The 13,079-nt window shown below is 43.4% G+C and overlaps 1 protein-coding gene across 1 annotated transcript in view; it reads left to right on the top strand.

The window, feature by feature from the left end:
• The window catches only part of LOC124613898 (synaptic vesicle glycoprotein 2C-like), a 157,342-nt gene extending 147,191 nt beyond the window's left edge, over positions 1–10,151 (top strand). Inside the window, exons 11-12 of the mRNA XM_047142646.1 lie at positions 5,134–5,261; positions 9,841–10,151. Of these exons, the coding sequence (XP_046998602.1) occupies positions 5,134–5,261; positions 9,841–9,896 (184 nt within the window). The 3' untranslated portion in view covers positions 9,897–10,151. The remainder of the gene's footprint in view (positions 1–5,133; positions 5,262–9,840) is intronic.
• Positions 10,152–13,079: the final 2,928 nt, after the last annotated feature.

The raw sequence follows: 13,079 nt of genomic DNA, 5'->3' as shown, positions 1-13,079 counted from the left end.
TACCAATGTCACGGCGTATACAGTGTACAGAATGGCCAAGCTAGGAATGTGAGCGACAGGATAGGCAATGAATTTCATGGTAATAAATTGAAGGCATAATTGACACTGAAGTGGTTTACTGGAAGAAGGGATGCAGAGGCCATGCATGGGGGAAGACATGACGGAAAACTTCAGTCTCTCCAAGAACAGTCCGTTGCGTGCCGAGGCCAGTAACAGAGAGAGCGAGCAAACCCCGACGCCGGCTATAGCTAAATGTCTTCCGATCTGACTGGAAGAAGCTCATCGGTCGTCTGAGAAGCGCTGACAGGGCACGTGGGTCTTCGCTTCCATGCCCCAGGCTTGGTGCCGTATCGAAACTACCTACACTGCTACAGTACTTACAATTAGTAACAACTATGCACTGAACAGCTAGTAGACCACCCCTACCGTGGAAGAGCGTTGCATACAGCAAAGCTACAATCACCTTTGCCAACGAACGAAGTCTGTCATTGCTGCGCAACGTATTTTCACCGGGTATAGAATGGAATACTAGAAAGAGTAAGTTTACCTGCTACTGATGCTCTTTGGGATTCCATTATTAAAGAATCTGTGGAAATGCTCACTGCGTAAAACCTTATCAATCTGGACAGAGGCTGTCGGTTGGACAACACATGAAATCCCCTTACCTCCACCATTTGTTCTCGGCGTAAACGGCAGACTACTATCTTTTTTAAATTATTGGCTTTCGGGGCGTGCCATCTTAACAGGAGAACTCAGTCATGGCGATACGAAAGTGAGGATAACACAACTCCCAGTCCCCAAGCCGAGAAAATCTCCGACCTGCCCGGGAATCGGACCCTGGCCCCTTCGGTTAGTAATCCGCTACACTGAATGCGGAGTTACCCAGGCGGACAGCGGACTCGTTGAGAGCCATTGAGAGCGGCAGCCCACCGGAACAGCCGAGTTTCGCGTTTGCAACATCGAGTGCACTGCCTACAAGCAGTGTTATCCTGGTAGTTACAATGTGAAACGTACAGAGGACGCTAGCAACTAGTGCAACGTGGGTAGCATGTGACATATATCGTCCGCTCACCTAAATGTGCCCAGAAGAAACATCGCTGCGTGCTGCACAGCCAGCTGCACACGTGAAACAACATCGGATATTCTATACGCCAGAAAATTTTCAAGACCCACATCCGACTCAATCAGGTTCGGTTAGAATTGTCGAAGAAAGCGTCTGTATCCTCTATTGGGGTTTACAGTTACCTATTTATTTTAACAGACAAAATACGATAGAAGCCATTCCAACATCTCCGTATCCTTTACATTGTCCGCAGGCTTGATCCCCCCCACCCTCTGGTTTCCTCTTTCCTCTCCACCCCCCGCCCATTGCCGCGCCTCTATCGCTGTATCCCTCCCTCTCTCCACCTCCACACCCTCTATCTCCTTCATCAGGGCAATTTCCAACACCTCCTCCTCCCGGATGACGAACTTCGCCGTGACATCTACCCTTCCTTCCCACTATAACCTGGCTTTGTTCCCCCCCCCCCCCCCTCCCCAGGGCCCCCTTTTTCCTCTTCCCTCCTTCTTCCAAAGCGGATTTTCCTCCTTCCCCCCTCACTCCCCTGAGACCCTGCACCCCATACTTGTCTCTTTCCTTCCACATCCCTCCCTACCTGGCCCTCCTCAGCGCGCCCCCCGCTTTTCTCCCCCATCTCTTCCCCTCCCTCCCTTCTTCCGGTCTCCTTCATCTCCTAGCGCCTGGCAGATCCTCTGTTTTGATCATCGTCAGTGTGCCACATCAGTGTTGTGTTTAGTGCTGTTTCTCCTGTGCATCAAGAGGTGTGATTTTAATTGTGTACTGCCTTGAGGTTCGCCGTCAGTGTTTGTTATGTGCTACGCATTCCGTCGATACCTTTTATGCTCCAGTCATACTGTGCCTTGTGTTCTTTTAACTGTCGCAATGTGTGGCTTTTTGTGTGTGCTTCTTTTAACCAGTTTTTTATCTCCATTTTACAGTCACCCCGTTTTTTGTCTATTGCCTTCCATGATGTTCCCCCTTTTTTTATATCTATGCTCACCATATTCTCTCCTTTGTTATAGTTTTTTAAATGTCTTCTATTGTTTGTTCTATGTCTTTCGGCTGAAGAGCAGCGCATATGCTGCTGCCAGCCTGCCCCGATGGGGAATTGAAATACAATAAAGAAGAAAAAAGAAAATAGAAGCCAGGCAGAGTCAGCGATTATGTTCTAAATTTCAATATCTGTAATTAAACAAAATTTAATTCTCTCCACCTACCTCCTCAGAGATTCGTTTCTTCCAGTACCAGCATAAACTGTAGACCGTTATATTTGTTCATTGGCATTGTAGCACGTCCCTCCTGCACAGCTCTACCCACAGAACCAACTGGGGGATTAGTTTGCTTTCAAAATCTCTTTGCAAAAAATCAAGAGATTATTTACCTCAGTGAGTTAACAGTGACTAAATTCCTTGTTGTTAATTCATTAGTTTTCTTTGTATACTGAGCTCTGCATCACTGATTATTAGTGATTTATCCATCTTCTGGAGAATTTTTGCAGCTTAAGGGTAAAGATGACCAAATGCATTTCTGTCGTTGCTCTACGTTTGCATCAGCAGGATGTTAGTGAAATAAGGGCATGTATTGATCCCAGTCTACAACAACCAGTCCGACACTTAGTAATAGCCTCGACAAGATCGAAGACCTCAGGACTACTAGTGATCATTAGATTACTGAAACAAAATTTGTGTGTATTTTGTGGTGGCAGTTCCAGGGAAGGAACGAAGTACAAGAAGCTTTGGCTGGAACGCTCAGACGACTGAAGTTCGACATACAATCTAGCTGCAGATGTCTTCGTGGAACCCTATTTCACAAGATGATACCATACATCTTTAGGTCTTCCCTATTCATAACTTACCAACATTAGCGTTTATAGAGGCGACTATAAAAGATACTGAAATTTTTGTGCAAGGAAATTTGTTCACATCGTATAACCATGCGACTGTAAAACCGTATGTCCGCTAATTATATTTGCATAGTAAGGCCATAAAACTCGATTCACGTGGGGTTATTGGATTATGGTTTCTCCCTTCATTACGTGCCCAGACTTTGCAGGATGATTTCTCACACAGCCGCAGGGAGAATATAATCATAACCGTAAATGCTTCAGTTTAACTTAGTACAGATTTCACTTTATTTTAATGAGATGTTACCATTTAGTCGCCCTGTTGATGTAATTTCCGAAGTTTATCTGCAGTATAGCGAATAAGAATATAGAAATGCGGATAAGCTGTAATAAACCTCATAGTGGACACATTGTCGTAGGCAAGGCAGACGCAAAGACAACATACGCCGTAGTAATACAGGGAGTAGATTGAAAAATCGGCCAACCAATATTATCCCTTTACCATGGTTTCGATATATGTATCTTCAGAAACATTGACCTTATTACATCATATGATGCCACAATAGATTGATGAAGCCGAGCGGCTCTTTTCACAAACGAAATTGATGAAACAAAAAGTTATTTCAAGCCATGGCTTTAGATATCGCCAGATCAGATTTTTCATTCTATTCAGAATTACATAGTTGCTGTTTCGCAGCCATGTTTCAGATTTTGTAATATAGGGAGCCCCAGGAGGAGTGGTGAGTATTCGGGAATAAGACATGAACGATCATTCGAATCAAAAAAGTCTAGTAAATATGGACTCCAAAACGCATACTTTAAGAGCTATGAACAGTTCATCATCTTCAATACAGAGAAACACACATTTCTTCTATTGCAAGCTTTTTGCTTTCCATATTTTGAGAGGGTGCAGTAAGGACAAAAAAAAAAAAAAGTCCAGTAAACAGGGGCTCCGAAGTGTATATCGTAAGAGTTATGAGCACTCTCTCACGTTCCCTAATGTGAAACACATCTATTCTACTAAAAAAGTGCTCATTGATGTTAAGGAATGGATTCTAGAACCCATGACTGTTAGAAAATTTTGTACTGTTTTGTCCTTACTACCTCCTCCCAAAATATGGAAAGCAAAGAGGCTGAAATAGAAGAGATTTGTTTCACAGTGTCTAAGATGAAGAGGTGGTCTCTACTCTTAAGGTACGTATTTTAAAGACTTTTTTTCTTGGAATGATCGTTCAAGCCATATCACTAAAATCGACCATTCCTCCTACGACACCCTGTACACACACTATTTAGATTCTATGAGGACGCTGTATACAGTACATTAAAATCGCTTTACAAATATTGGGGAAGGAGTCCTCAACTGATGAAACAAAAATAAAGTTACATTATTAAGTTGTTTCAGTTATAATTGAAAAAGCATTGTTCAGTGCTCATCCTAACTACGTTCACAGTAAATTCACATGTTATTAACGAACAGAAACTGCCAGATGTGATCAAAATGATCCAGTTATGTAGTCGTCGTATCGCGTATTGCCCTGCAAGTGGTGTGAAGACTTTATAAGCTTTCCATGACACAATGACACAGAGTTTCCACATTCGGAACGTCCCCTAATAAATTTATCCTTTTACGTGTTTCCACAGACAAGTAGAACGGTAGTCAAAGGGCGTAAGTCGCATGCTATTTAACTTGTATTCCATACGGTTGACGTCGGGCAGTGCATCTCGAACATTCTCAGTTCTATGTTCTGGAGCTCCAAATCGTCAATGCTAACCTCATCATGGGTTGAACAGGTGCAGAGAATAACTGACTACTAACTCAGATAATGGCTGATAAATCGAAATGAACAACATTTGTCATACGTCGAAAATTCCCCATCGACTGTTAAAAAACTACTGTAACACCACTAATGCTCGAAAAACTTAATTCCCTTTCCAAATTTCTGCTTGGTTTACTCCATGCTCCGATCGATATACAGGTTGAACAACAAATATCTGAATGAAATTATTCTGGGAAATAGGCCGCGTTATTCTGAAACATCAAAACAACTGAAATACTGACACTTCGATCGAATGACATCTGAGTACTGACTACCATGTAAGCAGTGACAGAAGCTGACTAGCTCATAACCTCCATAAGACTGCTATCAATTGATGCTAACGAATGAAAAATTCAGCCGATTTTATCCGTTATTGGCAAACAGTACAGAACTCGGTCGTTTCTCTGTTACAGGACCACGGCTGTCAGCCTGACCATGATGTTCGGCAGAATCGCTGCTCTATCGGGCAACGTCATCTTCCCTGTGCTGCTGGACATAAGCTGTCAGCTGCCTTTCTTCATTGTTAGCGGTGTCAACATAGGTAAGTATTATAATTATCTGCCAAGCGCTGCACTTGCTTAAAGTTGTACTAAGTACTTCAGGTATGATAAGTATGCGGAAATTTGGAAATTTGTGGTAAGGCCTTAAGGGACTAAACTGCTGAGGTCATCGGTCCCTAAGCTTACGTACTACTTAATCTAACTAAACTTACGCTAAGAACAACACACACACCCATGGCCGAGGGAGGACACGAACCTCCGAAGGGGAGAGCCACGGGGACCTTGACAAGGCGCCCTCTAGGGCGGTCTACCGCACTGCTACCTCGCGCGGCTGATATAAATGTGGGGAATCAATGCAAAGTAGGAGATATGTTTCATGAATATGCTGATATAACATACGTGATTACACTCCCCTATCAAAAGTATTCGGACACCGAGTAGACAATAATGTGGGACGTGTTCACCCTCCGCCTACATGACGGCTTGAACAACGCTGGAGACACTTTCAGCGAGATGAACGAAGGTTTGTGGAAAAAAGTAACCCTTCTTCCTCAAGAATCGAAACCAGAGAAGGTAGCAATGGTCGCTATGCTCTGTAGGGAGGTCGTTATTGTAAATTCTTTGAGTTCAAGTCGGGATTCTGGACAGGCCAAACCATTTCAGGAATGTTATGGTCCACCAACCATTATCTCGCGATGCTGCTTTAAACTAATTACCCAAAACATTATGCACCTGCTTAATAGCCTGTTCGCCCGTCTTTGGAACGAAATACATCACTGATTCTACGCATCAGAGATCCGACAGTTTGTGGCGGTTTGTGGTCGTATATGGCATTAGATCATTGTACCCCATTCAGTTTAACTTCCTACAAACAGTCATTATGCTAACTTGACTGTTGGTAGCACTTTGGAACTCATGAGTGATTCCTTCGCTGACACCATGAGAATTTTTACAACCATACTCCGGAATGCTCGACGGTTCCTGTCCGTCAGTACATGAGGTGTGCCTGGCCTTGGTTTAACTGTGGTTGTTCCTTGGCGTTAGCACATCACCAACTGTCGACACGGACAGCTTTAGTAAGATTGAAATACCCCTGATGGATGTGTTAGTCCGGATATACACTATGACCAGCCCACGTTCGAAGACATTGAGCTCTACTGACGGACCTATTCTGCCGTGACTGCTTCTCTACTGACGACACGATACGCTCCACCTCCTTTTACACACGTTGGTCCGCCTCTCGTGACATATAGTAGTCAATTCCGCATTACAAAGAGGTGTCCGGATACTTATTACCAGATAGTGAATACAGCTGTCGGAGGACAAAGCACATTATCAGGAAGAGATCTGACCGTTGTCGATGAAAGATTACCGTCAAACCTTTTTGCCTAGGGACGCCAGATGAAAGTTGATGTCGTCAAGCCCTGAATGAAAATTGCACAACGGATAACTGGGGAGAGGATCTTGAGAGCGCTACCTAGAGAGCGTGCCCTTTCTGTATGATACTAGGCAAGGGGCTGGAGGGCTCACACGCTGATGTGTGGGTCCCTGCATTCTACATCTTTTATTTTAAATGAATTCCTTTAACTTGACTTCTTTGTGATTTTTAAGGTATGTTAAAGATTGATGACAATTGATTACCTATTTATTTTAAACATTATCACTCGACTTTACAGCGATTGCAGCAATTGTTCCAGTTTACAGATATTACAATTTTACAACTTATAGCTCGGGTATATTATATACTAATCTGCACGCACATTTCTACGGGTAAGACGGAATTGCGTTGTCCAAATGTATACCATCAAAATCTCGCAAAATTTTACAAGGGACATCCACTATGTGAGGAGGATAACGGGCAAACTAGGGAACAGATACATTAACACAGGGGGTCAAATTTCCGAAACTAAACGAGAACATTCATTCCCTTACACAATCCGTAGCTGGAAATAAAAGAATTAGTACAAATATTCAAATACCTCTCTTTCATGCGTGAACATTGAGACAGACGCACTGAGGGCACGTCTGCTCACTTACCCGTCTGATGTAACACTCCCCGAATATGACGGGCACCCAGAGGTCTTCCGGTGGAGGGGGTGGTCGAACCACTTGGCCGTGACCAACCTCTCCACCCCAAATCTTGTGACACTGGAACGTCTTTGACTTCTACCCGCCTGTGCTGTCTGTCTGATCCCCTACCCAGGTTGGCACTACTATACTACAGAACTACTTCCCAGCTAAGATTTGGACACGCTTTACGCAAAGGTGTGAGGAGGATTAGGAAAGTTCATATGCAGATGCACATTCACGTACAAGAAATGCACAATACACGACACAAATAAATACGTGTTATGAAGCCTGACGCATTTCTTTCCAGCCGTCCACATGGGTTCAGTTGCACCCGCGGCCGGCCGTGTCGTGTAATAAAATTGGCGGTGGAGCCGCCTCTGTTTGTATTCCCCGTGCGAGCGAGCAGCGAAACCTACTGCTTATAGAGCGGAAACTACTGTACCGTTTCATCGATACAAATAAAATGTAGTATTGAGGTTGGATTTCATTGTGGACCGTGATCTCGATGGCCGCATTATTAGTATATCAAACAGCGAGAAAAAACAAACCAGAAAAATGTAAACAAGAAAAGTGGTAGCCTCAGCCCGTAAATGGTTTGAGATCATTTATTGCAGCAAATCGATTTACACAGTGACTGAAATCGATATACTGTAATAAATGATTTTAGAACCTCCTGCGACCGAGGGTGCCATTTTTATTGTTTACAAAATGCCATATCTCAAGTTTCCTGACATATGTTCGTAGAGTTACTTTCCATTTTTTTTTTTTCAACTGTGCTGTGTAGGAAATCGGGATACTATTTTTAGTAATACCGCGTATTTCGTATTTTGACAAAATAAATGTTATACTTACAAGTGAAAGGGGAAAGATGTTCTGTAAATTGAGCAACTGCGATGTGAGCCTAGCTCGGTCCATACTTGCGTCTAAGTGACGCGGTGACGCTGCAACCCTCGGAAGTATATCCTAAGAGTGAAACGGTAGCTAGCACATCAGTCCACGCACAAATCATACACATCAGTGTTGATGTGAGGGTGCTACGTCGTTTGAAGTTTCCTGCCCATTGTTGCTTCCTTGTATAAGTTGAAAAACCATACAGAAACATAAATTTAACCTTTAAGACAAATCCAACGGCCTTGCCGCAGTGGTAACACCGGTTCCCGTCAGATCACTGAAGTTAAGCGCATGTCGAGCTGGGCTGGCACTTGGATGGGTGACCATCAGGTCTGCCGAGCGCTGTTGGCAAACGGAGTGCATTCAGCCCTTGTGAGGAAAATTGAGGAGCTACTTGATTGTGAAGTAGCGGCTCCGGTCTCGTAAATAGACATACTGCAGGGAGAGCGGTGTGCTGACCACATGCCGCTCCAAATCCGCACCTAGTGCGCCTGTGAGCTGAGGATGATACTGCAGTCGGTTGGTACCGTTGGACCTTCCAAGGCCTGTTAGGACGGAGTTCAGTTTAGTTTTAGAGCAAGACAGAACCGTAGAGAATTAATTTCATGGACTGTGCGGCCTGTTCCGGCGGAGGTTCAAGTCCTCCCTCGGGCATGGGTGTGTGTCTTTGTCCTTAGGATAATTTAGGTTAAGTAGTGTGTAACCTTAGGGACTGAAGACCTTAGCAGTTAAGTCCCATAATATTTCACACACATTTGAACATTTTTGTCCCGGCGGAGGTTCGAGTCCTCACTCGGGCATCGGTGTGTGTGTTTGTCCTTAGGATAATTTAGGTTAAGTAGTGTGCAAGTTTAGGGACTGATGACCTTAGCAGTTAAGTTCCATAAAATTTCACACACATTTTTTGAACCAATAATTTCAAGCAAAAGAGGGGGGGGGGGGGGGAGGTGGCAATTGTGGAATGTGATGTCAGAAAATTGTACAACAAAACTTAATGTGTAACAGGGAATCACCATGTATAAATACGGAAATACTCTTACTCAAGACAATTTATCGTCAGAAATTAATGTATGTGCGCTATATTTACTTCTGAACTGGCAGAAGTGAAAGTCTTCAGGATGGCAATGCTTTGTGCCTGATCCCTGCCACTGATAATAATAGCAATAATTATGATAATAATAATGTGTAGGCCCTACAACAGTGTAGTAGTCATTACACAGTAACTAATGTGTTGTGCTGTTAATCAGTTTGTTTATCTGTTGCAAAGCGAATAGTGAAGCAATTTATGGTTCATTGTAGGAACAGTCTTATGAAAAAGAGGTGGAAGTAATGACGTGTCAAAAACCATTTAGTTTCGTGACCGAAACACCGTTGATGCCTTTTGTATTTTACCTCTAAGAAAATTTCGTTTTACCCCTCTGGGAGTAGATCAGAAACCACTAATCTAAAGTCATAGGTGTCTCATATAGAAACTAATTTTAAATATATTTCATGGTGTTCGTTTTGTCAATTTAGTGTTAGTGGCTGAGGAAAGCCATACAAAATTCTGCAAGGAATGTTTTGATACAAAGGGTCTAGACAGCACGTGCTACTGTACTGCAAAAACTGAGCCACCACCCATAAAGATCTATGTCTGAAAAGCACTTCTGCACGTTTCAGCTAACGCTGCTTTCACCCGCTTGCTGCCCGTCACCAAGGGCAAGACGTTAGCGTGAAGCACGTGGAGCCGCACACTGGTAAAGCTAAGAGTCAAGCAGTTCCGGGTGTCGGTAACGACGCTGCGGTACCTACGGTCGACTCAGCGCGTCACTGCTGAGATGTCAACATCCTTCACTGCAGGCACACCTTCACGTCTTCTACTTAAACTGCCGGGTGCGCTATGTGCCTCGTAAACACCGTGTGTGTGATAACGCAGCTCAACGGTTCCTCATCAAAGTGAGGAACGTCTCAGTATTGACATGTACATGTTTAACTTATTTATGACAATAAATTCTTTTGTTTTTTTTACCTAGAGATCCCTGTATATACTTTTCTTTTAGAAACTATTCCAAATTTATCTAATTCAGGAAAATGCTGGAGCTATAAAGTCGTGTGGCAGTGCCATCTGGAAGACTACAAGGCGTAGTTTTAGCCATTTTGGCCGGTAAGGGTTTTGACTATATCCAACATGTTCATCCTCAGACAATCAGTAACTGTAATGATAATTAAAACTATTTTCATTTGTTTTTCAGTCGCAGCTGCAATTTTTAATTACATTGCATGTTTCGGTCACTCTGGATGATCTTCAGATGTAAGTGGTTGTGCCAGCAATCCGTCTTGTTTGTTAATAACCCCATTCCGTGTACTGCACTCTGATATGAGGTATTGGACAGGCAAGACGAGTTGCTGACGCGATTGCTTGGATCTGAAGATGCTCCATAGTGATCGAAACATTTCATGTAATGAAAAATGTATAACTGAGACTGAAGGATAAAAGTAGAAACGGTTTCCTTCTGCCCTTTTGCTTGCGGGTATGTAAGATGTGTCTGACGTGTGTATGTGAAGTGAAGGTGAGTGTAATTGATGCATGTGTTGGGTGGTGTTACTTTTTTTGTTTGTATAATGCTAACGAGAGAAGCCGGATGGTGTCGCCACAGAACACACGCTTCTCGAATAGCACCTAAAGGGCATCCAAACGTAACATTCCGATCCAACAGACGAGATGATCATCAACACTATCCAGTGCCCTCACTTCATGAGACGCTGTGGAGAGGTTTGGAACATAATCCTAGACACTGACACAAAGTGTGGTGATCAGGAGCTTTATGCTACTACATCTCTCCTCCCCTTGCCAGCTGTTTTAGCAACAGCCACAGGAAAGACTGCTGAAGCAGCCGAGTGGTTTGCAGGCCTGTCACTGATGAAATCCTGCAGCTGATTGATAAAATAATACTGGCGTAGCATTGTGCAACACAGCTATCTGTCGTAGTAATTATCTGGGTTAGTATATGCCAAGGCACAACAATGCACTTTCACAGCCATCTGCTTGAAAGGAAGGAAGTTCCTGTCACAACACGTCAGGGTGTGCAGAGTATAAATGCTCCCTTCTCAGCCATTAGCCGAACTTGTTTGTGGACTTCAAACTTCTGGTATCTCCGTGACCATTTCCGCACCAGTCATCAGCCCAACGTGTGGTCAAACCGCTACAACCTCAATGAGCATCGTCATCAGCTAGGAGCAACTGCTATTCTAGGGGCGCCAAGTTTTCAGCTGGTTACACTGAGAGGCGGCCTCTTCCTGTGTGTCATCGCCTGACACTCCAGCCGACCTCAACGTGTCCTGCACTCAATGCAGGGAATTCACTCAGCATTTCTGATTGCGTGGAGCTGTCTACAATATACGTGAGGCCAGCTGTAAGTGGTTGCTAAGCTCACCCCATCCTTGCACTCCCTCCAACTGTGTTACTTTGAGGTGGCTTGTCCACATCCACCATTTTCTTCCTGGGTGCATTGGCCTCTTGTATGCGAGTAGTGCTTTGTAAATAATACTGTTATTCACTAGTAGTGGACGATGCCGACCAACAGATCCTGCAGTGCCATTCTGGGGCACTAGTCGCCTCCTGGCTGGCAATGGCTTCAGTGTTAGTGCTGCGCCTGTGTGTCTTGAACGTTTTGGTGTGGCAACAGCAAGTACTTATACGGGCGACATCGTGCAGCAACGATGTGTAGTCTAACTTCTACGTTCTCACTGAAAATGACTTCTTTTTTCATTACATGGGGTTGGACAAGAGATGTCTAGTCGCCCAGACTGATGGATGGAAAGTTCTAGTATCGTAAGGATATTCACTGAGTGACTTAAAGCGGTTTTAGAGGGTGATAGATAGGTGAACCCTGAATTGGGTATACTACAGGCTCAATTACCTCTGTGAAATACATGGTTAGCCTAGAAGAAGTTTCTGTACGCCCCTACCAACAGTATAGGACTTGTTCGAATAAATAATAACTAACACCTACCCTACTTGGATCTGGATAATTTCTGGTGAGCGTGCCAGGCATAGGCTGAACTACTAGCATGTTGGAGTTAGCCGCGCCACCCGAGAAAAACATCTTGTTGATATGAATTTTATCCATAGTGGATGCTGTCGAACTCCGTGACTGTTCCTCTACGAGGTTGTAGAAAAATATCCGCTACCAGTCACAATAAAAGGTTGTTTATTTGTCACGCGTTGGAGATAACTGTAAAAACACAAAAAAATTATTTCTTGGTGACTACACAGATACAAGTGGGACAATTGTAAGTAGTAAGGCAGCATTTGACGAAAATATATCTGTACTTACAAAAAGATGAAGCACCATTATTACAGTTATGCTGTGGTGATAGTTTCGCCACTTGTTACACACTTATGGTCATTTTCACGTCCATATATCAGTTTCGCCAAGTGTAGCTCCATATTACACTATTATGATGTGCACTCGTGAAATACACTATGTTTACATACAAACATGTGGGCCGTGGTCAAAGAACATAGATGTAGCAGATGTAAAGATGTTGCTCATACAGAAACTTGTAGGTTCTGGTCAAAGAACTTAGCCACAGGAAGTGCAAAGGTGTTGCATATATAGAAATTTAAAAAGCTATTATAGACTGCGACGTTTCTTGATTCACATTATGAAATATTTGATTCACATTTTCGACGGAAAACTTAGATCTAGGAAGCACAATGTTGTTATATATATATGAAATTACCCAAATTGATACACTACGATCTCTCAAGAATGGAGGTAAGTACCAGCTGCACCAACCTCCACGTGCTTGTATGATTACCGTAAGTACAAACTAGTGGGTATGTGATACATCCATATTCCTTAAACTGGAGGACATTAGGTAAAAGTACAACAAATTTCAATGCAGCAGTCTAC

The sequence above is a fragment of the Schistocerca americana genome, chromosome 4, assembly GCF_021461395.2.
Source record: "Schistocerca americana isolate TAMUIC-IGC-003095 chromosome 4, iqSchAmer2.1, whole genome shotgun sequence".
In the NCBI taxonomy this organism is placed as follows: Eukaryota; Metazoa; Arthropoda; class Insecta; order Orthoptera; family Acrididae; genus Schistocerca; species Schistocerca americana.
The sequence above is the reverse complement of the archived record's forward strand: the minus strand, read 5'-3'. Positions and strand labels throughout refer to the sequence as shown.